A 27,822-nucleotide genomic window follows, 5' to 3' on the forward strand; every position below is an offset into this window, starting at 1 on the left:
TTTATTTATTTATTTTTTTGAGACAGGGTCTCATTCTGTCTCCCAGGCTGTAGTGCAGTGGTGTCATCACAACTCACTGCAACCTCAAACTCTTGGGCTTAAGGGATCCTCCTGCCCTTGCTTCCTGAGTAGCTGGGACTACAGGTGTGCACCACTAGACCTGGCTTTGTTTTTTTTTTAAGAGACGGGCTCTCACTATGTCACCCAGGCTGGTCTCAAACTCCTGGCCTCAAGCAATCCTCCCATCTCAGCCTCCCAAAGTGCTGGGATTACAGAAGTGAGCCACTTTGCCCAGCCCCAAAGAAGTTTTAAAATACTTTATCTTGCAATCTCAGGATACTTTCAAATTAAACTAAATCCAGAAATTAAAATGGCCAGAAATGTTTGTTTCAGAATGGAATCACAAATGATATCTTCATTTGTTGTTCATTTGCTCATTATTATGTAACTGACCATTATACCATGACTGGGATGTGTGTGAAGAAATGCCTGGGTCTTGCTGGGCATTAGCGTGTGGTGGACATATGCTGTATTAGGTGTACTTCCTTACACAAGAATGGACAGACTTGAATTTTTAAAGGCCAGGGCAAAGCTCTTGACCTTCCTAAACAATGATGCATTTATAAGAAGTACATTTAAATGCACAGACATGGCAGGAAGTCTATATAAAAATCTGACAGCACAAGTTAATGCATCAGTGGTTTCTAATGTATTAAAATTTGGTGTATGACATTTCAGTGTGTGTGAACTTTTTCTGTAGCACAAATGGCATTTTTTTAAAAAATGAAAGTGGACAAATGGACTGGGCACAGTGGCTCAGGCCTGTAGCCCCAGCATTTAGGGAGGCCAAGGCAGGAGGATCACTTGAGACCAGGAATTTTGTTTTGTTTTGTTTTGTTTTGAGACAGAGTCTCGCTGTGTTGCCCAGGCTAGAGTGAGTGCCGTGGCATCAGCCTAGCTCACAGCAACCTCAAACTCCTGGGCTTAAGCCATCCTCCTGCCTCAGCCTCCCGAGTAGCTGGGACTACAGGCATGCGCCACCATGCCCGGCTAATTTTTTGTATATATATTTTTAGTTGGCCAGATAATTTCTTTCTATTTTTTAATAGAGACAGGGTTTCACTCTTGCTCAGGCTGGTCTCGAACTCCTGACCTCGAGCGATCTACCCACCTCGGCCTCCCAGAGTGCTAGGATTACAGGCGTGAGCCACCGCGCCCGGCTGAGACCAGGAATTTTGGACCAACATGAGCAACATAGACCCCATCTCTACAAAACATAAAAAAATTAGCCAGGTGTGGTGATGTGTGGTAGTCCTAGCTACTCAGGAGGCTGAGGTGGGAGGATCACTTGAGACCTTTTATAAAAAAGACACTTGCACTTGAATGTTTACAGCAGCACAATTCACAATCACAAAGATGTGGAAACAGGGCCGGGCGCGGTGGTTCATGCCTATAATCCTAGCACTCTAGGAGGCCGAGGCGGGAGGATTGCTGAAGGTCAGGAGTTTGAGACCAGCCTGAGCAAGAGCGACACCCCGTCTCTACTAAAAATAGAAAGAAATTAGCTGGACAACTAAAAATATATATAGAAAAAATTAGCCAGGCATGGTGGCGCATGCCTGTAGTCCTAGCTACTAGGGAGGCTGAGGCAGAAGAATTGCTTGAGCCTGGAAGTTTGAGGTTGCTGTGAGCTAGGCTGACACCATGGCACTCTAGCCTGGGCAACAGAGCGAGACTCTGTCTCAAAAAAAAAAAAAATGTGGAAACAGCCCAAGTACCCATCAATACGTAAGTGGATTAATAAAATGTGATGTATGTATAACAGGGAGTATTACTCAGCCATAAAAAAAATGGTGAAGTAACACCTTTTGTAACATCCTGGATAGTACTGGAGACTAGCCTTCTAAATGAAGTATCACAAGAATGGAAAAACAAACACATGTGCTCACTATTAAATTGGAACTAATTGATCAACACTCATGTGCACATATGGCAGTAAAACTGAATGGAATTCAAGCAGGTGCTACGGGGAGGGCTGGGTAAATTCACTCCTAACAGGTACAGTGCACACTATCTGGGTGATGGATGCACTTACAACTTTGACTCAAACTGTACAAAGCAACTTATGTAACCAAAACATTTGTACCCCCGTAATATTCTGAAATAAAAAAAAAAGAGAATGCTTTGTGTAGTGCCTGCCTGAAGTGTTCAGTGTTAACACATTAACTGCCATGTGAGTCGTATTTAACTCACACTAGTTTTGAGCCTGGGGCCTCTTGAAGTATATGTAACCCTGACATCTCTTCACCTTGGGAGTTCCAAGAACTATTTTTCAAGTTGCGTGTAACTTACGCACAGAAAACAAAAAATAAATTTTTCATTGAATTAGAAAGGATCATTTTGTTTTCAAAGTTTTTATTCTATTTTTGTAAAAAAACACCGTGGCCCCAAGGAAAAATTTTTTTTCTTAAGTGCCAGTCCCCATTACAAACAGCAAGTTTACACGGCTCTATGAGCCCTCTTTTGCCCATTTTCCTCCACTTACCAATTCTACCTTTTAGTCAGTAACTATATTTTATACATAATTACTTATCAATTCTAGGCAGTGAAGCATCCTGCAATTTAAAACAAGTGTCTAATTCTATCCTATTTAGCAAGACATCTTTGGCTTTATAATCCTTTTACTAGAATATAAAATTATTAAGCAGAGTACAAGAATATTTCAAGTAGTAATGTAAAGCAAATTCTAATTAATAAGCCATCCTCGCTTCCAAGTCTTATGAGTAAGGGCTCATTTTATGTTCAAACTGGTTTTTGTGTCTTTTAACTTTTTCTTAAAGGGCTAGATAGCAAATATTTTAGGCTTTGCAGGCCCAGAAGTAAAACTGAGAATATTACGTAGGGACTTACATAACCATTTAAAATACAATCATACAATAATGTGAAAACCATTCTTAGCTCATGCATGGCTGGATAGATTTGGCCCATGGGCTACAGTTTGCCAATGCTATGGGTTTTTTGCTAAAATTCCTTCCCATTCTTGCATCATTTCTCTAAAAAGTGAGGAATCATTTTTTCCCACCTAATGTCAGACTGTCATGACTCAATAATTATTTGCACCATGATAAAAATTACACCCACAGAGTTGTTTATGTGGAATATTTTATTTATGTATTTGTACAGATGTATCTATCTATCCTCATCTTTATATATTGCCTCCTCTTTACTGAACTGCAAAATTCCCAAAGGATGAGATGTGTATCTGTTTAACATAGTTTGTGCACTCTTAGCAAAACACAAGCATCAAATGGACATGTGACATATTTTAATAATGATCAAACAAAAACAACTTATGCAAATATAAAAGTCAACAAGAGACATAAGAAAAAAGCAGATGGATATATATGCAAAAATTCTTAGAGTAATGCTATATGTAATTTGTAAAATCTTTTAGTTTATATGAGATATACTGGCTTTCTTATTTAAAGAAAAAAGGAAAAATTACAATAAAGAATAGAAATAAAAATGCAAAATCAAGGTAACAAATATTTTTGGCTCTTGGACTATAAAAATAATGATCAGTGACAAAAACTAAGAAATAAAGGAGAAATAGACAAAACTATTGATTTTCTTTTCATGTCAAAAAAAAACCCTTTTAACTATACTTGGAGTGAACTTAAAAAATCAATGACACATCTCATTAAAACAAAAGGAACAGGGAACTTTAACCAGCCATACTTGTAAAGGCTATTTAGTAATTTCATGGCTTCAAAATACATATTTAATGACAAACAAACCAATGATAATCTGTTGACAATGTGATATTAAAGTGCTGCCTATGGATAATTTATAAAGTAAAAGATGTTTGAAGTTTAATTTTTACTTTACAAAAATTGACACCATTAAAACCAACATGATTATTTTCCACTCATCTAATAACTGAGCTCAATATTATAAAAATATGTAAAAAATATTCTAGATTCATAATTACCAGATAAGCTAATACCCATATAGCTAGTATAAACTCGATTAAAAAAATAATTTTGTTTCCTTAAAAACACTTGGTTGATTTACCATTTAGTTTCAGATAGATATTTGCTATCCTAAAAGTACCAAAAAAATCACAAATAAAAATGCCAATATCTATACTTTAGGTTTCTTGTTAGGGGGATCCTGAAGACTAAATTTTGGAATTTCACCTGAAGGAGCATATGGAATTCTCTTTGAAGACACCTTTTTGCCAATTGTTTCAATCTGAAAGAAAAAAAAAGATTTTAAAAAGAGAACTATTAATAATTATAACACATAAATTTAAGAACTCTATAATGTAGTGAAATAAGGGGGAAAACCTAAAAGCAGAAAAACATTCTCAAGTTGTCTGGGTTGCTATACGAGATCTCTGGTTCCCTCCTTATTTTTGTGTTTCTAGAATCAGTTTATACTCCACTGTTCACATTCATATTTAGACAGTCTCACTCCTGCCATTCCCCACACAAGACTCCCCCAAACATATGAACCATATACCACTATTGTTTTAGAAACATATCTGGAAACAACTAACAGATCAGATTCCAGTTCATATTCTCTCTCATACTCTGTTCTCATTTCCATTTCCCATATACTAAAAAACTTGCAAAAGCTGTAATAGCATAGTTCTTAAAAGTTCAGGCTTCAGAGTCTGAAAGGCCCTGCTTGGAATCCTAACTGACACTTGCTATGTTACCTAAACTCTCTAGTTCTTTCTTCTTCACTTGTACATTGTGTTACTACCACCTACCTCAAAGGGTTGTGATAAAGATTAAATTGGATAAAATGCTTAGCATACACCAAGTCAGCCTTCAAGAAATGATAGTCAATTTTTATTTTGCATATCATATTTTCTATATGTTCCATATATTCAAAATTATCAGTCTTATCTTTAAAGATACTTCTTTAATAGTCATAAGTTTATCTTCCTTCCACAGAAGAGATAAATATACTACTCAATTTTCATGTCTTTTGAATTAAAAACTAATATTTAATTCTGACTCACAACACAAAGGCTTCTACTTTATATTAATCAGTTGTCTTAGTGACTTAGAAATTGTTTAGTGATTCCACTCTTAATTTTTTTTAAATCCTTACTAGGGAAAGTTAACTTTTATAAGAGCTCAAAATTATTTTAAATATGTATCTCCCTACATCTTTTCCCTTAGATGAGTAAAACAGAAATGTGGGAAAATGTATCTATGGCTTGTAAACAACTTTTTAAAAATAACATTCCTGAGTTTAGGTCATGTTGCTACTCACTAAGGAGGGGTAGAAGAGTCCCCTAGGTCCTTGATGGGAGAGTTAATAGACAAGGATGCCATCTGATTTTTGCTAATCTCATGAATGTGAAATGGGCACCGAATTCTAAATAAGAAGGACCTTCAACAAGTTGGTGAGAAATTAAGAACCAGATCAGATATTTCTGAACAGCAGATGAAGCCTCACTGGCATCTACCCGGGACAACGGGTGCTGAGATGCACAGAGCAAGCCCCCAAGCACGGCCTCTGCCCCGCTCTGCTCAGACACTGTGCTGACAGGGAGCCCCTGGCGTATTTCTTTATCCTCCCTAACTCACCCTGTCTCCGCAGCCTCCCGTCCTCTTATTCACACTGTGCTGAGGAAATGAAAGGTAGTTCCTTCTTACTAATACTTTTGGGTCCCTTAGTAGAATCAAAAATAGATGTAACATACAAATACACCGTTCTGGGCAGAGGCTTCTGTCAGCTCCATAACTGACACACTTTGAAGCAGAAGAGAGCCAGAACTACCAAAGCTCCCCTGTGCTTCCTTCAGACCTCTCACCGCGCGGGGCTGCGCTGCGTGCTCACTAGGTACAGGATGAACACACGCCGGCTGACTGACACCCCTTTCTCCGGGTGCCTGGGGGTGCAGACGGCAGCTACCCCCACACAGGTATGACGATGCTCTTCCCGAGGCAGAGCAGTTCCACAATCACCACCTCACTCACACCCCACCCCCTTGGGTGCCCAAATCCTCCTTGGGTAAGAGAAGACAACAAGGGAACTGGGTGAACTGGAAATAATAATAAATAATAATAATCATACCAACATACAACTATATTGCATTTTGCAGTTTTCAAAACACATTAATGTATTTTCTTACTTGATTTTTATGATAAGAGGCAAAGCAGGGCACATTCTGTCCCTATGTGATTGGCAACTGATGACCTCCCTACTATGTAAGGGAAACCAACACTGAATGACAAGGTCACAAATTTATACAGGTAGTAGAATAGTTACAAAAATCCCATAGAAACTTCCCACAGAATTGACATGTTGCTTCAGAGTTATGTTATTGCTAAATGAGAAAATATGAAAATTCTAAAACCCATGCAATGGGTTTCAAAAGCAAATGACCAAACAACAACAAAAAAAACAGTCCAGGATCAGGATTACCTGGAAGCCAATGGTTTGCAGCTCATTGTGGAGCCCATCCAGGACACGTCGTCCGTCAAAGATAAAGGCTGGCTTCAGCATTTTTTTATGAATGCGTTCATAATCCAATTCCTGTAAAGATATACCAAAGGAACAGTCAGAACATATACATGAGCCCACGCTCAACCCCAACTAACACTAGAACACCTCTAGAATTTTCCTTAATATCATTTCAGTCAACTCACCTTAAACATGTCCCATTCGGTGCAAATAACAACAGCATGGGCACCATCACACGCCTCATAAGGATCCTTGGAAATGGTCACAAGTCGGGACACTATATAACAGCAAGAACAACAACAAAACGGAAATAAAAAAGGAGTTATTTGAAATCACAGTAGCCCCTTACCCATGGTGGGTACATTCCAAGACCTCCAGTGGCTGTCTGAAACGTGGGCAGTACTGAGCCCTGTATGTATTTACTAGGCTTTTTGGATAGGATAACCGAAACTGCTGCTAAGTGACTAACAGGCTGTGGCAGACACAGTGAGGATACGCTGGACAAAGGGATGATTCACGTCTTAGGCAGGATGGAGCAGGATGGAACAGGATGGAGAGAGGTTTCATCACACTACTCAGGAGAGCACACAATTTACAACTTGTGAATCGTTTATTTCTGTAATTTTTCAATTAATATTTTCACACCAAGGTTGGCCTTGATTAACCGAAACTGCAGAAAGTGAAACCACAGATAAGAGGGAGCGCTGTGTGTATTTTAACACTAGGATTGCAAGAGGAGCTGGGCATCTGACAGCAGTGGAACAGTCTGACTGAAATATGAATGGGGGTGATGATAGAGGACCTGAAGCAACCCCAAACCCTGCACCAGAAGCATCTTTTTGGAACCTCTGGGGCTTTGTGGAGTATGTTGGAAAAATCACTGCACTCACAGCTGATCACTTCAAATCAAAGTTGATGACATAATGCCCAAGAGTTTAATTTTAGAGAGATGAGGTTGTCAATGATATAAATGATAAAACTGAACAACTAAAGGTTTCTAGTTTGGGCGTCTATTTTCAAAGTGAGACTCAAAGCCTTACCTTGGTCATCTGCTGAAACACCTGGATGAGAAAGATCCACAACTATTTGTTCCCTGGGTACTTTTGGATCAAATATATGGAGGTGTGCACCTTCATCCATCAAATACTTGCTAATATATATACTAGAGGATTCTCTGAAGGAAAAAAAAACAGTATTGCTAAGTTTTAAATGGCATTATATTCTAACATCAGGGAGTTTGAGATACAGGTAAGATTCTATTTCTTAAGCTGGCTGAGTAGTGAAGATACAGATGTTTGTTTTTATTCTTTATTCTCTATATATTTTGTACACACAGATACCAATCAAAACACCAGGATAAGATGAGGAGTTGACACACTCTCAAAGGGGGGAAATATTTTAAAGAATTGATACCTCGTATCACCAGTGTCTTTTTTGAATGCAAACCCCAAAATAGCTATCTTCTTATCAGTCACTGTATTAAACAGACTGTCTATGATTCGGGAAGCAAACCTCCTCCTCTGGTAGTCATTCATGTCTATGACCTGAAATTACACGTACAATTGTGCAATGATTGGTTAAAAGAGGTGCAACCTGTAACATACATTACTCAGAGTTTTATGGTGATTGCTATTGTATAGATACAAGGCTTACACATCAGTAGGAGGCAAAGATTAACCAAATTCCAGTGTCCTCAGATTTAAAAATGAAAGAACCACCTATCCCCTGCCTTAAAGCCATCCTGAAAATTTTCACTTTCATTTGGATTGATTTTCCATGTACCAGGCTGAGATGGATGCAAAAATGGGGAGAACAACTAAGTGTTAACCCTTTTTTTTTTTTTTGAGACAGAGTCTCACTCTGTTGCACGGGCTAGAGTGAGTGCCGTGGCATCAGCCTAGCTCACAGCAACCTCAGACTCCTGGGCTTAAGTGATCCCACTTCCTCAGCCTCCCGAGTAGCTGGGACTACAGGCAAGTGCCACCATGCCCGGCTAATTTTTTCTGTATAGATTTTTAGCTGTCCAAATCATTTCTTTCTATTTTTTTGGTAGAGACAGGGTCTCACTCTTGCTCAGGCTCCTGACCTCGAGCCATCCACCCGCCTCAGCCTCCCAGAGTGCTAGGATTACAGGCGTGAGCCACCGCGCCCGGCCTAGTGTTAACTCTTGAGAGGATTTGAGGTCCAGCTCTGAGGCCAGCCTAAATAAGCCACATCGAAAACAGTGTTCTCCTCGGCCAACTTCTCCCACCCTACAGAAGCAAGGCTGTAAACAATCAAACCCCAAAGTGCTCCTTCATATGCTTATGCCCCGACATTCACCAAAACTCAGTTTGAGTAGAAAGTGGACAGGGAACAGTCAACGTGCAGACTTATAGCTGTCTCTAGATGAACAATAACACCACAAACATTTGAAAAGTTTTAAACTAAATGTTATAAGCGTCTCTGATCATTTCACTTGTTAAATTTAGGTTGGTGACCAAGAAGCATAAAGAAATAGACTTTTTTAAAAGGCTCTAAGCTTCTAGGGGCTATCTCAAACCTTGAGAGCTTGGAATACAAGCCCAACATTTTGGAAAATCAAGACTTCACCTGTATTTTTCATACAATGAACAATAAGATAAAGCCATCATGCTGGACTGACTGAAATGACACTATGAGTGTATGCTTTCCCTAAAAAGTGTTCATTTCCTTAGATTCCCTCCCAAATCTATTGCTGAAATCTGAAAAATTACAAACTCAGAGGAAATATATTTGGGAAAGGCACATACACTGGCTAGTACCTTGGGCAAATTACTTAACATCTCTAAGTGTCAATTCCCTCATCTAAATATAGGGATAATGTTCCTGATGAGGGTTAAAAGAGACACCACATGCAAAGTGCCCAAAAGAGTAGCCGGTACAGGTAAGCAAGCGTTCAGCAAACATAAACTCCATTCCCTAGAGCTCATTCAATGCTTCCAATTTGGGAAGGGTTTCTAATTTTAGCTCTGTGAATCTGAAAGGGACAAAACAAACATCAACAAATACAAACCACTTGAAAGCAATATAGGTTCTTCCTTTATTTTGATTTTATGCCTTTCAAGATGGAGAATTATAATTAAGGATAATAGTTCTTACTTTACTCAGGAAGCAAATTTAGTTATAAAATTAGAAGAAAAACTGGTTTATCAGAAACTTCCATCACAGTTGATTAGCAAGAAAGAATTAAAAACATAAAAGTTCAATAATTAAACCTAAAATAAGCAAACTGAATATAATAATGATTGAGTACCCGGAATAAATTCCATCAAAAACAAAACATTACACAGAGGATAGCATGTTTAATTAGAAGGTAGACAGAAATTATAACTATAAAGATCAATACCTGCTGCCAATAACGAGCTACTTCAGGCAAATTCAGAGCCTCACAGAGATAAACCAAATTCAGAACATCTTTTTGGAAGCAGCTCCCACCAAAACCTGAGGAAAAAAAAAAGATCAAGAAAATATTCTCATGTGAGAACCAGACAACTGAATCACATGACAAATTTCTTTATACTAAATTACTAAATCCAAGAGCCTATACTAAGATTTCTTTTTTTCTCTTTTTAGACAAGGTCTCCCTCTGTTGCCCAGGCTAGAGTGCAGTGGTGTCATCATAACTCACTGTAACCTCAAACTCCTGGGCTCACACAATCCTCCTGCCTCAGCCTCCCAAGTAGCTGGGACCACAGGCTTTTGCCACCATGCCCAGCTAAGTTGCTCAGGCTGGTCTCGAACTCCTAGCCTCCAGTAATCCTCCTGCCTCGGCCTCCCAGAGTGCTAGGATTACAGGCATGACCCACCATGCCTGGCCAAGATTTTTTAATAATAAAATTCAGATGTTGGAAAATTAGTGGGTTTATAAATCATATGAAATTTACAGGCCACTGATCAACTCTTTAAGTATTTTCTAACTAAAGTTTCTTTATGGCTACATTTGACTTTTTGTTTTGTTTATCTTCAAATTTTTTCTCATTTATCTGGTATGACTGTCCCACATCACTCAATCTAGCATAGGGTCAGCAAAACTTTCATGGTAAAGGGCCAAATAGTAAATATTTCATTCTTTGTGGGCCACACTGTGTCTGTTGCAACTATTCGACTCTGCCATTGTAGCTCAAAAGCAGCCATAGACAATATGTAATCAATGGGCATGGCTATGTTCCAGTAAAACTCATTTAGAAAAACAAGTTGTGGGCTGGATTCTGCTCTGGTGCGGTATAGTATGCAGCATTGCATATTGCTGCAAAGTATGGGCTTTGGAGTCAGAAACACCTGGCCACTCCTTAATTGTATCACTTTGAGCAAGTTTGCAAATTTCCCTGAGTCTGAGTCATCTCTGAAAAGGAAATAACAGCACCTTCCTAACAAGGCATAAGGATTAAATGAGATATATAAAGTGCTGATACTGAACCTGGCAAATAATATGCCTTCAATAAATAGTAACTATTTTTATTAAATGATAGCTAGAAGAAAACATAAAAAGAAAGATATAAAAGGCCAAGAAAACCAGCACTGGGAAGTAACATACAGCCCCAGAAATACTGGAAAGGCTACCTATGGCCCAATCTGTAAAAAATTCTATTCACCTTTATGCCAACTTTATTAACTTATATATCAAAAAATACAGTCAATTCTCATTATTTGTGGTAGTGATGTTCTACAAAGTCACCACAAACACTGAATTGGCTAACACCAAAGCACTGCTTTTAGGTGAAATACTGGCTTGGGTTCCTGCAAGCTTCTCTTCACAACATTTTTGTCAAGCGATCAATACATAACCTTGTTTTACATGTGTTTCTGTTTAAAGACACCTTATTTAATACATACTATTGATCCTTAACATTGAATCACTGCCATCAGCACTATAGCTCATGCCTGAACAAAGCTTATCAAACACACATATTTTCTCTGTCCAGCGCATCGCAGCCTTCTTGTGCGTGGGACCACCAGGCAGCACTTCAGCAATATACCTGGTGACCATCATAAGCAGCAAAATCATCAACACCAAGCACAAAAATGTGAAAAACATGATTATCAATAGACCACAGAAAGGACACTTGTTTGTAAGCATTGCCTTGTTTGCCTTCAAGTGGCTCAGATGTGCATCAGGTGACTCAAATTTTTCACTACTTTATGCACATCCGAGAGTGCCCATGACAGCACTGAGGGTATTGATTTGGGAGTTACAAATAAATTTTGGTGAGCAGGCAAATTCGCAAATTCAGACTCCACAAATGAAGATTGACTATTTCACCAGGCCACAATTCCAAAGATACATTAGTAGGAAAAACAAACTATAGGGAAATTTTTTTCCTACTTGGTTAAAATAAGCTGTTATTTGAGTTATTTGTGGTCTCTCAAACTTATTCTTTCTAAATGTTCTAACTATATACTACTTTCTTCCTCCTAAAACACTAAACTGTTTATCCTACCAATCAATCAGTAATTATTAAACAATATAAGTAATTATTTCCTCACTTAGAAAGTCCCTGGTATTGACTGAAGATGCCTTTGGTGCTTAGAAAAACAAAAAACAAAAACAAAAAGAAAGTCTCTGGCAGGTTGGAGACCACACATATAATGCAATCTTTCCCCCGCCCCCCCCAAAGGATGTTAAGTCAAAAAAAGACTTCCTTAAAGTTAGAGACCTAGCAAAATGAACCCATTTTATGTAGAGAAAAATTTTACTTTACCAACACTGGCTTTTAGAAACTTATTTCCAATTCTCTGGTCCATTCCAATGGCTGTTGCTACCTCTTCTACATCAGCTCCTGTTGCTTCACACAGGGCACTTATAGAGTTAATGCTGCTGATTCTCTGGGCAAGAAAAGCATTTGCTGCCTTAAAAAAAAAAAAAAAGCAGAAGGGGAAATGTGATGAGCTAAAAGAGCAATCTTACAAATTTGGATTATATTTCACTGAGTTGATGCAAATTACTGAGAGAGATATAAAAGATACTGATGGGCTCAACTTGAGAAGACAATAGATGGGTTAGTAAGGGAAAATGTTCTAAATTAGAGCAGAGAAATGATTAAGAAAAAGGGTAAAAGGAGGGAAACAGCAATAAAATACAAATTACTATTTTAATGTACCCTCCATCTTATAATTTATTAAAATTTTGGTATTCTCCAGAATATTTTATGCCCTGATATTTGATACCCCTTGTGAAAATTGTTTCATAATTTAAATGTGCAAGAATATTATCTTCAAAAGCATAACTTTTTATTAAGAAAGTATCTGTGTAGCTCATCAGGTTATAAGACAAATAAAAACCTGGCTTTAAATTTAACAAGAGTTGAATGCTATGTACTAACCAGTTTGGAAAGCTCTGAAGACCACGTATTAGTGGTGAGGATTTTTTCTCTGGGGACCCAGTGTTCATATACAGCACACAAGGCCTGCACAGCTCTCTGGCCTTCTGGGGTTTCATCCCCTCCGATCAGTACTCTGTCGGGGTGCTTTAGGTCCTTGATGGCCGTTCCCTCTGCCAAGAATTCAGGGTTGGACAGCACCTAGAGTCCCAATGCAAAGAAAAGTTTTAAGCTAGAATGCATTACAGGCAACTTTAAGGCATCAATATTTACATAAGAATAACCAGGTTCCAATGGTCCATTTTTTCATACCTGTAAATTCAAGTTGGGTTTTGTGTTTGCATCAAATATGCGACGAATACTTTCTGCTGCCCGCACTGGAACTGTGCTTTTCTCAGTCACAATTTTGTACCCATTTGAGTTTTGTACAATGCGTCTAGCACAAGCTTCAATATACTTCAGATCGGCTGCACGGCCTTTCCCCATTCCATAGGTTTTTGTTGGTGTATTCACCTGATGAAAGCACATAGGATAAAGAACATAGCACCTGTGACATCGTCTGTGATTTTAAGACATACCCTGAACTATCAATTAACTAGTCAAATGGGAAGTTAACTATCATCAGTAGCCCTGATTTAATTCTCTATTAGTTCCATGGAAATAATATACTTTATACATATACATATAATCACCAGAAGAAATAGCTTCAAGCATCTGAAAAACTCATGTAATACATATACCAGGGCAGGCAGATTCCAAGCTAAGCCCTGGAGATATAAGTGAATGAGATAGTTCTCATCCAAAAGAACTTCAGAATCTGAAATTAAATGTAAATTTTCTCTACTTTCCTTTCTTTATTATATGTAATATATTACTATGGTCTGTAAAAATGAACTTTAAACTCCTTTCTTATTACCCTTTTTTGTAGCCCTATAACAAAAGCTTTTAAAAATGTTTGCAGCATATCATTCACAAATGCTTTCTTAGCTAATTAAAGCTAAACATTACCTAGCATCTTTAGGATACAGAATACTATGTGAATAAATACTTTCAAATAGGAAAAAAAAAAAGTCATGAGCCCAGAGTCCAGGCATTTAGGTTTTGGCTTCGCTGTAGCATATAACCTTGGGGAAGTGTGGCTGCCTCAGCCTCAATGACCTCATTGGAAAATAAGGATAACATGCTCTATAAAACTAATACATGAGTGTTATAATGCTCTGACAAAAATGAAAGTGATCTGAAAAGTCTAAAACTTAATGGCAATAGGAATTATTTTTTAACTAACAGTAAGTAGCACCAATTCTCTTCTCTTGACGAGTTTATAACCTAATGGGAGACTAAATAAAGGAACCAAGGCAAAATAAATCAAAACTTGAAGATTGAGTTGAGGTGTGCAAAGCAGGAGAAAAAAGCTCTTTACATGCATGGAACAATGTAGGGCAAGGTGAGGGCAATGGAGTACAGAAGGGCAAAGACAGCTAGTGGGGTAAGGTGAGACTGGCTGAAGACAGGAGATGATCAGACAGCTGCCCCTGATAAAGAGCTCTGAATGTAATAGCTAAAAACTGATTCCTACAACATGATTCCTGTCTGGAATTTGCTTAAAAATAATCTGGGGCAGGAAGGAATGGAGAGAAGTAGTAAATGAAACAAAATCAGTCATGATAATTGCTGATGATGGAGAATAGGCAAATGGGGGTCATTATATTATTGTCTTAATTTTTTTTTTTTTTTTTAATTTCAGCTCTTCATGGGGGTACAAAAGCTCAGGTTATATACATAGTCCATGTCCCGCCCATCCCCCTGAGTCAGAGCCTCAAGCGTGTCCATTCTCCAGACAGTGCACCTGGCACTCACCATGTAGTCATACCTCCATCCCCTCCCCCCCAACTCCCACCTCCCTGAGTCAGCACCTTCAAGCATGACCATTCCCCAGACGGTGTGCAACGCACTCATCATGTAGGCATACACCCATCCCTCTCCCCTCCCCCGTCTCAGTCTGATATCCAATTGGTATCCTACCCCGATGTGCATTTTAATTTTTTTAATAAATTTGATATTCCCTATGATGAAAAGTATACTACAAGCAAACAAAAAAATGATCCAGAGAATAATGAGTAGACTGTCAATTATACAATAATAAATTAACCTAGCAGGCACATAAAATAATTGCTTGGAAAGATTCAGGGCAGCTCAGGCTGGATCAGTAGAGAGGCAAGTGTAAAATCAGCTATTTGTATCAGACCTTCTGCTCAGGCAGGAGGATCCCTTGAGCTCACCTGGGAATTATCCTGCTCAAAGCTTTTTTGAGACAGTCTCGCTCTGTTGCCCCAGGTAGAGTGCAGGTAGAGTTCGCTGGTGTCATAGCTAACTGCAACCTCAAACTCATGGGCTCAAATGATCCTCCTGCCTCAGCCTCCAGAGTGGCTGGGAGTGCAGGCATGCACTACCACGCCTGGCGGATTTTTTCTATTTTTGGTAGAGGTGGGGTCTCACTCTTCCTCAGGATGGTCTCAAACTCCTGACCTCAAGCAGTCCTCCCGCCTCAGCCTCCCAGAGTGTTAGGATTATAGGCGTGAGCCACTGCACCTGGCCCTAAGATAACTTCTTAAGTTGTTTTTATTTTTTATTTCCTAACCCACTGTACCACAGGATAAGGTAATTTCTTTCTTTCTTATTTTTTGAGACAGGGTCTCACTCTGTTGCCCAAGCTGGAGTGCAGTGGCACAATCATAGCTCACTGCAACCTCAAATTCCTGGCCTCAAGTGATCCTCCCACCTTGGCCTCCCAAAGCGTTGGGAGCCACCTCACCCAGCCAATAAGGTACCTTCCTGATTTTTCTCCAAGTATCTTGCTACTCCAAAATATTTTCTCATTTTTCTTACGCCTCGACCCTAACTTTCTGCAAGTTTAAATAGGGGATGGATAGATGAATCACAGAAGCTGCATCAGTTTCTCTAATGAGATTAAGAAGGCAAAAAGATTGAATTCTTTTTTTTTTTTTTTTGAGACAGTCTCACTTTGTTGCCCGGGCTAGAGTGAGTGCCGTGGCATCAGCCTAGCTCACAACAACCTCAAACTCCTGGGCTTAAGCGATCCTACTGCCTCAGCCTCCTGAGTAGCTGGGACAACAGGCATGCGCCACCATGCCCGGCTAATTTTTTCTTTATATATTTTTAGTTGTCCAGATAATTTTTATCTCTATTCTTAGTAGAGAGGGGGTCTCGCTCAGGCTGGTCTCAAACTCCTGACCTCGAGTGATCCACCAGCATCGGATTCCCAGAGGGCTAGGATTACAGGCGTGAGCCACCGTGCCCGGCCCAAATGGACAACTTTATACAAAGCAATTTTGTAGCTTAACACCAAAAGACTTACTATTAAAGTAAAATGAAACTTTTATATAGACAAGAATACATTAAAATTCACATGCAAAAGAAAATACTTACAGAAATAAATACAAGATCAGCTTCCTTGATGGCATCATCAATATTGGTAGAAAAAAATAGATTTTTTCCTCGACAAGATTCTACCACTTCTTTTAGTCCTGGCTAGAAAGAAAAGAGAAAGGAATTGTACATACAGTTTACCAGTAATGTGAGATAACCTAATAGTATTGAATTACATTTGTTAAAGGGAAAGGTTATATTGTAATTTAAAGATCTAGATTGCTCTCAAATAACATCTCTGTAGAAAAGTAAAGGGTCATATACTAAAGGTCATAAGTGTTCATTATGCAACATTACTAAATAAAGCAACATTGAACTTGCCACAATCAGAGCACTCCCTTTTTTAATGCTTTGTCATTGTTTACCATGTACCTCACTGTTCCATAAGGTTAACTATTAACTCTGAGTATCAATACAAATTTCAGAAAATTCAAGGCCCTCCTGTGATTTCAAGCAAACATATGATTTGCACTGTCATTATGAATACAGATTTTTCCACCCAATAATTCAGGCTATACAACTGGCTGTAAAGGCAATATTTACTCTATACATACATACATACATATATACATAAACATATATTTTTCTTTTTCTTTTTTTTTTTTTTTGAGACAGAGTCTCACTTTGTTGCCCGGGCTAGAGTGAGTGTCCTGGCGTCTGCCTAGCTCACAGCAACCTCAAACTCCTGGGCTTAAGCGATCCTACTGCCTCAGCCTCCCAAGTAGCTGGGACTACAGGCATGCGCCACCATGCCTGGCTAATTTTTTCTATATATATTTTTAGTTGTTCAGATAATTTCTTTCTATTTTTAGTAGAGTCGAGGTCTCACTCAGGCTGGTCTCGAACTCCTGACCTCGAGCGATCCACTCGCCTCGGCCTCCCAGAGGGTTAGGATTACAGGCGTGAGCCACCGCGCCCGGCCCATAAATATATATTTTTCTAAGTCCTATTGTAAGAAATCCTTTTACTGAAATTTTTTTTTATTACTTTTTCTCATTCAGTTTAACAAGAGATATATTTATGTTAAGAATACTAAGGGGGGCCGGGTGTGGTGGCTCACGCCTGTAATCCTAGCCCTCTGGGAGGCCGAGGCGGGTGGATCGCTCGAGGTCAGGAGTTCGAGACCAGCCTGAGCGAGACCCTGTCTCTACTAAAAATAGAAATAAAAATTATCTGGACAACTAAAAATATATATAGAAAAAATTAGCCGGGCATGGTGGCACATGCCTGTAGTCCCAGCTACTCGGGAGGCTGAGGCAGTAGGATCGCTTAAGCCCAGGAGTTTGAGGTTGCTGTGAGCTAGGCTGATGTCACGGCACTCACTCTAGCCCGGGCAACAAAGTGAGACTCTGTCTCAAAAAACAAAACAAAACAAAACAAAACAAAACCCAGAAGAATACTAAGGGGTACAATGCCACTTACCAAGTATTCTTGCAAAAAAAAAAAAAAAAAATCAAGCCTAAATCTGATCAGACCTTCCCTCTAGGTCTATCAATTTACATGAAATAAAGGATATAGAAGAGTAAGTTTAGAAACGTCAAGGGTACTCAATCAGCAAAATCCAGGCCAGGCGTGGTGATTCACGCCTGTAATCTCAGCACTTTGGGAGGCCAAAGTGAGAGGATCACTTGAGCCCAGGAGTTCAAGACCAGCCTAGGCAACATAGTGAGACCCTGTCCCTACAAAAAAACAAGAAAAATTAGGCAGGTGTGGTGGCATGCCTGTAGTCCTAGCTACTCAGGAGGTTGAGAAAGGAGAATTACTTGAACCCAGGAGTTTGAAGCTGCAATGAGCTATGATCACACCTCTGCACTCCACCTTAGGTGACAGATCGAGACACTGTCTCAAAAAAAAAAAAAAGAATCAGCAAAATTCAGACTGAATATTTTTATAGGATAAAGAAATTGGTGTCTTCAACCAATAAACTAAAGTGAAAAAGAGAGAGAGAGAGAGAGAAAGGGAGGGTGGGAATTAACTACCGTGGGCTTAAAAGACACTTAAGTGGTATCAATCTATTGTAATGTTTGGATCTTACTTGGATCCTGATTCTAGTTAACTGTGGGGGGAAGAACACATATAAGAATTCCTGATAGTAAGAAATTTTTGTTAAGTTTTTTAGTAGTGATATGGTGATGTGCTTACATTTAAAAAAAGAATTATCTTTTAGAGACACATAATGAAATGTTTATGGATAAAATTATAAATAATCAGGATGGTGGTAGTTGGGAGGAGGGACTGGCCATGCTGATAATTGCTGAAACAAGGTGACGGGTACATGAAGACTCACTGTACTGTTACTCTGCTTTTGTAACTCTACATGCTTGAAGTCTTCCATAATAAAAAGCAAAAACAAAAGAGACCTAAACCACTGAGACTTACTCTTCTTGGGGAAGAAGCTTCAAATAGTATCCACAATATTATGGGTATTTAGAAAAAACTATCTATATAGCAAAGCGAAAGCCACTTCAGGGGCCACAGGTCTACAAGTATATCCAGAGGCAATTCTCTTTTCTTCATGGTTCTGAGGCCTTTTAACATAAGCAGGTGGAGGAAGGAAGTGTAAAATATAAACTCAAATTTCCATTAGTTTGATTAAAATCTATAACAGGACAAGCAAAATATATGAACCACAACAACCACAAATATGATGTCACCAATCACAGTAACAGGTTTCCTTGGTTATTTTGACTAGGTTCTAAAAAATGACAGAAAAGTTTACACAGTTGGGGTTTTGCAGAGAACAAAATTTAATTTAGTCCTATATATAATATCTATTTAGAGACAGGGTCTTACTCTGTCTCCCAGGCTAGAGTGCAGTGGTGCAATCATAGCTCACTGCAGCCTCAAATTCCTGAGCTCAAGCGATCCTCCTGTCTCAGCCTCCTAAGTAGCTAAGACTATATGTGTGCACCACCAAGCCTGGCTAATAATTTCCTACTATTTAAATTAAAGTAATTAAAATCAGAGCAATACATATAAGATCTTTTGCAGGTTTCTGAGGTTTTGAAGTTACGTAAGTTACATAATTCTACTGTATTAGATTCATTATGTAATTATCAAATTGGTATATAGAATTTACATGGTACTTTTTATGGAAGAACTCAAATCTTTTCACAGGGTAAAATTATCTTTCATTTTACTCAGAAAAAAAAGCAAATTATCCATTTTGTTTTTTTAAAAAGTAGTTATTGGCCGGGCACAGTGGCTCATGCCTATAATCCTAGCACTCTGGGAGGCCGAGGCGGGCGGATCTTTGAGCTCAGGAGTTCGAGACCAGCCTGAGCAAGAGTGAGACCCCCATCTCTACTAAAAATAGAAAGAAATCCACTCTAGCCCTGGGCAACAAAGTGAGACTCTGTCTCAAAAAAAAAAAAAAAAGAAAGAGAGAAAGAGAGAAAGAAAAGAAAGGAAAGAAAGGGAAGAAAGGGAAGAAAGGGAAGAAAGGAAGGAAGGAAGGAAGGAAGGAAGGAAGGAAGGAAGGAAGGAAGGAAGGAAGGAAGGAAGAAAGAAAAAGAAAGAAAGAAAGAAAGAAAGAAATTATATGGACAGTTAAAAATATATACAAAAATTCGCTGGGCATGGTGGCACATGCCTGTAGTCCCAGCTACTTGGGACGCTGAGGCAGAAGGATTGCTTAAGCCCAGGAATTTGAGGTTGCTATGAGCTAGGCTGTTGCTACGGCACTCTAGCCCGGGCAACAGAGTAAGACTCTGTCTCCAAAAAAAAAAAAAAAAAGTAGTTATTGCTTTTTTAATGAACAAACTTAAGGCTAGTTGCCATGGCTCACACCTAGTACTTTGGGAGGCCGAGGTGGGAGGATCGCTTAAGGCCAAAAAGTTCAAGACCAGCCTGAGCAACATATTGAGACCCCGTCTCTACAAAAAATAGAAAAATTAGCCGAGTATGGTGGCGTGTGCCTGCAGTCCCAGCTACCTGGGAAGCTGAGGCAGGAGGTTCGCTTGAGCCCAGGAGTCTGAGGTTGCAGTGAGCTTTGATGATGTCACTGTGCTTTACCTGGTGCAACAGAGCAAGACCCTATCTCAAAAAAAAAGTTATAAAAGCGGTGACTATATGGTAACACAAAGTCTTCTAATTGTTAAATATTAATAGTATCTACTATACTATTTTCTCAGTAATTCATGTAATGAGTGAGGAAAAAGCATTAACAGTAAATCAGAGCCTACTGTATGCCCTCTCCTACTCACTACTACCACTCAAATTATCATCATGTTGAATTCTACCATCACAGATTAGTTTGCATATTTTTGAACTTTCTACAGGTGGAATCATACATACAGTATATACTCCTTTGTGTCTGGCAACATTACGTTTGTACAAATTTAACCATATTCCTGAGTGTAGGAATAGTTTCACTGATTTTCAACACAGCACAGTATTTCATTGCAGGATTATTTTTATGTATCCATTCTATTGCTGATTACCATTTAAGTTGTCTTCCATGTCTTTTGGTGCACATATATTTCTATTGGCTATACACCTGGGAGAGGAATTGCTGGGACACACATTATATATATTTTCAGCTTTATCAGATACTGTTAAACAATTCTGCCAAGTGATTGTCCCAATTTACATTCTTGATAGCAGTGCATAAAATTCGAATTGCTCTATGTCCTTGTCGACACTTGGTATTGTCAGTAATGTTATTTTAACCATTCTAATGGCTGTGCTTTAATATATGTTTTTTTCTTTTGATAAGGTTGGTACTAAGTGTCCTTTAATTTTGAAGACTAGAATAGAGTGCTGGCAAAATTAATTACTGAATGGATATAAGTATGGCTTATAGGGTTTCAAGTGACTTGTACCCCATATGGATATTAGAATTACCAAACTCTTCATCAAGTTATGTTTCTAAAATATTAATAGAAAAATGTCCCCAAACCAAACATAGTAGCAACATTACATTTATAACAGGGAAAGAGATGCTATAGCATGGAGTTATTTTAAAACGTACTATGGGCAGGTCATCTGGTAGAAGAAAGAGTCAAGCACAAATAAAAGTGTAAAGGTAAAAGGTAGAACCACATACACAAAGGATTTTATGTTTTTTTTAATACTAAATCTGATTCAGATAAGAGTAAATCTGTGATGCTGAGTGGCTACTACTCTATGGGAGCTTTTTAAAATAGAGTCCTGTATCTCATATGCCTGTAAATAGCAGGCAGATCTATCTCACAAATAGAACTGGGTTGATGCCTTCCTTCTAAAGGTCTAACACAACTAAAGACTATGGTTGATAACAGTCTTATCAATAAGCAAGCTTTTCTGTGGAAATAAGAAAGAATATATAATGTGAGATTGAAAATGCTACCATCAAACTCCTGACCTTGAGTAATCCACCCGCCTCGGCCTCCCAGAGTGCTAGGATTACAGGCGTGAGCCACCGCGCCCAGCCTGAGACCAGCCTGAGCAAGAGTGAGACCCCGTCTCTACTAAAAATAGAAAGAAATTATCAATATATATAGAAAAAATTAGCCGGGCATGGTGGCGCATGCCTGTAGTCCCAGCTACTCGGGAGGCTGAGGCAGGAGGATTGCTTAAGCCCAGGAGTTGAAGTTGCTGTGAGCTGGGCTGACGCCACGGCACTCACTGTAGCCCGGGCAACAGAGTGAGACTTTGTCTCAAAAAAAACAAACAAAACAAAAAAAAGAAAATGCTACCATCAAATTTTCAAATGCTTTCCTGTTGGGTTTCAAAAGTATAATATCATTTATTCATTTTACAGTGAAATAATTTAAAAAATGGGACCCAGATAGGTCAGGAAAATAGAAGCATATTTTCCTAACTATAAATTTTCTAAATTCACAGAAATTTTGAAATTCTGATTAAACAAATTTGTGGTACTAAACTCTAAATATGAAAGATGTCATTTATCCATTTAAGGTGTACCTGATATAAGTATGATAAAATCTAAAAATATACTGAACTTACATTAATATTATAAATAACTACAGTTTTATTTTATTTTTACAAAATACCACTTTTTAACCTAAGATAAATGATAATGATACTAACAGACAAAATTAGAAAATAGAGAAGAAAAAAATTACTCATAATATTTCCATACTACTACAACCATTATTAATATTCTCATATACTTATTTCCAGTCATGTTTCCTGGGCATACTTGACATAATTATAATTTTAATGTCCATAACTTTTGTATCCAGATTTTTTCATATCATTTCTTATCAGTTGCAGTCATAGATTTTTTCATTAATAGCGCATACAAATTATTTAATAAAGATAGCAAGAAAACAAAGAACATAAGAACAAAGAGTTGTTTAATATGTTTACCTCATAAATAGGAAGTGTAGGTGAATTCCATGCATTGATTCTTGACTCATTGACATCAACAACAGTTACCCTGATTTCAGGGCACATATGAGCAATGACACTACATGTGGGTCCTCCAACATAGCCTGCACCAATGCAACAGATCTTCTTAATTTCAAACATGATTGTACTAGAAGGGAAACAGTAAAACTTTTAGTATTGAAAACAGAAAATCTGAAGAAATCCCATTGTACATTCATCACACTTTAAGCTGTCAAGGTAACAAACATCTGGAAAAATTTCCTACATTCACTCATAGGAATTATAAAAATAGTCATTAAAAAATAACATTCTTTTTTTTTTTTTTTTGAGACAGAGTCTCACTCTGTTGCCTGGAGTAGAGTGCTGTGGCATCAGCCTAGCTCACAGCAACCTCAAACTGCTGGGCTCAAGTGATCCTCCTGCCTCAGCCTCCCGAGTAGCTGGGACTACAGGCATGCACCACCATGCCCAGCTAATTTTTTCTATATATTTTTAGTTGTCCAGATAATTTCTTTCTATTTTTTTTTTTAGTAGAGACAGGGTCTCGCTCTTGCTCAGGCTGGTCTCGAATTCCTGAGCTCAAATAGTCCGCCTGCCTCGGCCTCCCAGAGTGCCAGGATTACAAGTGTGAGCCACCGCACCCAGCCAAAAAATAACATTCTAATTGAATGACCCAGCCTGTTCTCAGACTAGCAAGAAACATATGGAAAAAATTATAGTAACTGATACTGCTGGAGAGGAGACAAAAAGATTATAATGACCTAATATTTACAAAGTCAAGAAGCAAAATAAATCCTCATTTTGGCCTCTACTACATTAGGACAACATTGTTTGCTGGGGGAAAGTTCTAGGGTGAACATACCTGCGTAATTCTTGCTTAAATGAATGCTGACGTACAAAGGTGAATTTACAACAGGTTTAGACTTAGTTCCACAGTCCAGAATTGGCCTCTGATATTATATTCCTTACACATTTAATTTTGCTACAGCAGTTTATTTTTAGGTACTGGACAATGATCTCAAAATCTATTTCAACTTTAATCAGAAACCATGAGATGGTGTACGGCCATACCACCTTGAACGCGCCCAGTCTCGTCTGATCTCGGAAACTAAGCAGGGTCAGGCCTGGTTAGTACTTGGATGGGAGAAGCCATGACATGGTTTAAGAAAAGTAATTTCTGTAATTACCAAAGCTGTTACACAGATTTCAATAGGTTTTCAAAAGCCATTAGGTGAATTGATTCATACCAATCAAATTTACAAGGAACTGATTTACATATATAAGAATGTCCACTTACCCATTTTAATGAGAACTGTCAAACTGATCAGATTCTTAGAATTTTAGTCCTTGCCAAGACCTCAAACATCATCTAATTTAACCCATTCATGGACTCCAGAGAGAAGAAAAATGGTAATCAGAGAATTTCAGAATTTGTTAGTATAGTCCTGCATGGATCAGAGAAGGTACTCTGAAAGGCTAGCCTAATTTGAATGCCTGGCAAGAATTATGAAAAAAGATACACAAAGCACATAATTAAGATTATCTAATTCTCTTTGGCCTGAATCAAACAATGTTCTGAATTTTCATTTGGTTCTCTAGAAAGACCTCCCTACTGGAAGATAATGAGCTGACTAACCCATACAAGCATCCTGGAATACTTGTAGCCTCACTGTATTAATATACAACTAATCTGGCTTATAAATCAAATTTTAGTGGTCATAATTAGCAGATATCAACTTACAAAGTCTGATCCCTAATAACTTTTTAGAAACTAGAAAAAGAAAGAAAATCTTAGTAAAATAAACAGATTTTGGAATCATATGATTCCATTAAAGAAAGCAATATTCTTTTTTTTTTTTTTTTTGAGACAGAGTCTCGCTCTGTTTCCCGGGCTAGAGTGCTGTGGCGTCAGCCTAGCTCACAGCAACCTTAAACTCCTGGGCTCAAGCAATCCTACTGTTTCAACCTCCCAAGTAGCTGGGACTACAGGCATGTGCCACCATGCCCGGCTAATTTTTTTCTATATATTTTTAGCTGTCCAGATCATTTCTTTCTATTTTTAGTAGAGACGGGGTCTCGCTCTTGCTCAGCCTGGTCTCGAACTCCTGACCTCGAGCAATCCTCCTGCCTCGGGCCTCCCAGAGTGCTAGGATTACAGGCATGAGCCACCATGCCTGGCCAGAAAGCAATATTCTTAGCAACATGAAAGAAATTTTTAGAAATTGTTTGTTTTGAGTAGGTAATACATTCATATGGTTCAAAAATTAAATCTGTTTTAACAATGCAAACACAAGAAGTCTCACTCCCATCCTTTCCTTCTCTACTTTGCTACCCCCTATTTTCCTTCCACAAGCAACTCCTGTTTCCTGTGTATTCTCCCAGCTACAAGTAAATACACATATATATTCTAATAATCTCTTCTTTCTAAATTCAAGAAATAGAATACCATATATACCATCAACACCTGACTCATTTAATTAAAACCAGTCTATCTAGAATACCTAAAAAGTAGAATTTCAAAGTAATGCTGGACCAGAGGCTCTTTCAGGGTTACCACTTAAATCCCAAAGCCCACAGGTTATTAGGGCTGTCATGGCAGCCTATACTCTCAATCTCAACCAGGTTCTGCTAACATTCATATTACAAACACAGACGGAATGTCTACTTCAGTGCAGCTCCTTGCTTGATGCAGCTCCTCCTGGGCTTAAAGAGTTCATAGTTTAATAAGGCACACCCAGACTAACAGTTCTTATTTGCTGCTGCTCAATGATATACCCTCAACACCTAGAATGGCAGCCTCTCAATAAATATTAGTAGAATGAATAACTCTCTCAAAGAGCCTCTCTTTTGCAGGTGAAAAATTCTGTGAAAATATCTCTAGTTCAGATGGCTGATCATAGTATTTTTGCAGTGATTTTATCATGTTCTTTTCTTGAGCTACCTAAAGAACTTCAGCATGTTTCCCCAGTTACTTCTTATCCACCTTAATTTTGAGACATATTTCAGCTTAATTTATGTACATTAACTGGGGTATATTACTCATGTCGGGTGCACCTGTATTACAGAACTCCATGTGTTTTAGGACTTCATTTTGGGTATCCCTACCTATACTCTCATATGAAGTACGGCTTACAGATGACAATGGGAAAATTACTGAAGCTGGACGTATAATCTGTGCAAGTCCAAATAAATGGTCACTTGGAAGTTTCAACAAAATCCTTAATAAACTTTAATATAGAGTTTGATACAGTGTTAGTGATATACCTTACATGACATAGATGTCTTCCAATTCTATTTTCTATTTCTACTTTTATGTACCCTCCGGCCCTCTATTGTGTTGTCAGAGAAATGAGAGTGTTTCCTTACTAAATAGATCATTTTGAAATGAGTTTTACCTGTATATTTTGGGAAAGACACAACAAACCAAATCATTCCAAAACTATCCTTCATGCAAAATTTCAAAAATTCAAATAAACATTTCAATCTAGAAGATGTCAAGAAAAAAATAACAAATGCCCTACAATAATCCAAACAGAATATAATCCTTCCACACAATCCCTCTTCAGCATATTCTGCATAGGTTCTCAGTAGCTAAACAAGGGACATCATAGCTGGATACATCAACTTCACACATCATTTTGGTCATTACCAGGAATTAAATACTAAACATGCCTGACCAGAGAAAAATGTTTAATCAGCAAGAAAGCCAGTATCAACTTTATAGTTAAATGGCATCATGTAAAGCTGGGGAAATAACAAGAGGAAAGATGGAGTATGCTTATTAGTTATAGATTTTATTTTAGAAAAAGAGAGTACAGCAATGGGAGAAGAAATGAGAGGCTTTCAACTCAGTTGTCTGCTGCTTACCTTAAACTAGATAGAGGCTGGGTACTAACAAGCAATCTCAGAGCGGACAGTCAGCTCTTTCATCTCCAGAGCCCCTGATGAAACAGACCAGACTACTGTTCCGAAAAACTCAAAAGACTCACTGTGTCTCTGAGGTAAATGGACAAGCTGCTTCTCTGTATATCCATGAATAGCTCCCTACCAGTGAACACGTCTTTCACATGTATCAGAATTCCCTACCCTACTCAGTTATCTTCCTACATACACAGGACGTATAATTTTTCAAGATCTCACACAAACATGGTCTTCTGAAGCACCCAAGAAAGGCCTTCCGTGGCATGAAGCAGAGCAGCTCTGCGGGGCGGTGGCAACAACAGATTCCAGGCCAGCCCGGACAAATGCCACGATAGTCTTAGGATTTCGCCCTCAAAAGGGCTTCCTGGCTTCGTTTTCTCTCTGGTTTCGCAAGAGGGGAGGCCACAAAAAACACAGCAGCCACCTAGGTAAGAAGACCCTTAAACTCAAACAAAGACTATGATTCTGGGACCAAAGCGCGGTCCGTGCCAAGAGAACCGCTTCCTTGGGTGGGCATTCGGCTTTCTGCGGCAGCGGGGGAATCTCGTTTGTTCCAAGTCAGAAAGTGGGTAAAAGCAGAAAGAGAAAAGGCTTGAAGACTCACCAGCCTTGAATAAAAAGCTCACACTATCCCATCCCCAGGGCAGCAGATCCAAACCGCGATTCCCGCCCCAGCCCAAGAGAGGGAAGCCGGGGACCGAGCGCAGAGAGCAACCGAGAGCGGCGCGCACGCCCCCGGCCCGCTCCCTCCACATCCCGCCGGGACCCGGGAGCAGCCCCACGGGGCGGCGGGGCCGTCCGGGAAGGGCGCTTACCCGCTTCCAAGCACCGAGCGCGGCGGCCGCTGTATCCCGAACGCCGGGACCGCACCTCCCTCCGGGCCGCGCCGCCGCAGCCTCCGCACCCACGCCCCGCTCCGCCCGACCGCCCCTCACCGCACGGCCCTCCCTCGGGCTGCCAAACGCCGCACCCCGAGTCCCGGGCCTGAGCCCGTATTTAAAGGCTTCTGCCCGAGAGGGCGGAGGCTTCATTCCCCCGCAGCCAGGGCCTCCTGGACTCTGCCCTCAGCCGCGTGCCTGCTCCTCCACCCACCACCCCAGGCCCCCGGCCCGGCCCCGATTTCCTTCGGGGCGCGGGGGCGGGGCCTACGGGGCGCGGGGTGGGCCGGCCCCGCCCCCGACCGAGCTGGGCCAATCCGCGCGGGCCAGCTCGGCGGCCCCTCCCGCCACGAGCGGCTGCGGGCGGGGCTGCGTGTGCGGCGGGGCCTCCAGGCCGCGGGAGTGGGGCTGCGAGC

The 27,822-nt window shown here is 39.4% G+C and overlaps 1 protein-coding gene across 1 annotated transcript; it reads right to left on the reverse strand.

Moving 5' to 3' along the window:
• Nucleotides 1–3,581: 3,581 nt before the first annotated feature.
• UGDH (UDP-glucose 6-dehydrogenase) lies at nt 3,582–27,667 on the reverse strand. The gene is made up of 12 exons (XM_045550547.1): nt 27,344–27,667; nt 22,587–22,755; nt 16,272–16,373; nt 13,137–13,337; nt 12,828–13,025; nt 12,207–12,354; nt 9,854–9,948; nt 7,900–8,030; nt 7,527–7,660; nt 6,672–6,763; nt 6,448–6,558; nt 3,582–4,254 (listed from the first exon to the last, which is right to left on the reverse strand). Exons 2-12 carry the CDS (start codon nt 22,746–22,748, stop codon nt 4,144–4,146), a joined length of 1,485 nt encoding a protein of 494 aa, XP_045406503.1. The 5' UTR covers nt 22,749–22,755; nt 27,344–27,667; the 3' UTR covers nt 3,582–4,143.
• Between the last annotated feature and the right edge of the window lie 155 nt (nt 27,668–27,822).

The sequence above is a fragment of the Lemur catta genome, chromosome 4 (genome assembly GCF_020740605.2).
Source record: "Lemur catta isolate mLemCat1 chromosome 4, mLemCat1.pri, whole genome shotgun sequence".
Classification (NCBI taxonomy): domain Eukaryota; kingdom Metazoa; phylum Chordata; class Mammalia; order Primates; family Lemuridae; genus Lemur; species Lemur catta.

Bases quoted from the DNA above. Each gene is read 5' to 3' on its own strand.
- UGDH (XM_045550547.1), bottom strand. From the start codon at position 22,748: ATGTTTGAAATTAAGAAGATCTGTTGCATTGGTGCAGGCTATGTTGGA. The intron at 16,374-22,586 runs GTAAACATATTA...TTTTCTTTCTAG, and splicing joins CTACACTTCCTATTTATGAG to CCAGGACTAAAAGAAGTGGT. The intron at 6,559-6,671 runs GTGAGTTGACTG...ATATCTTTACAG, and splicing joins CCGAATGGGACATGTTTAAG to GAATTGGATTATGAACGCAT.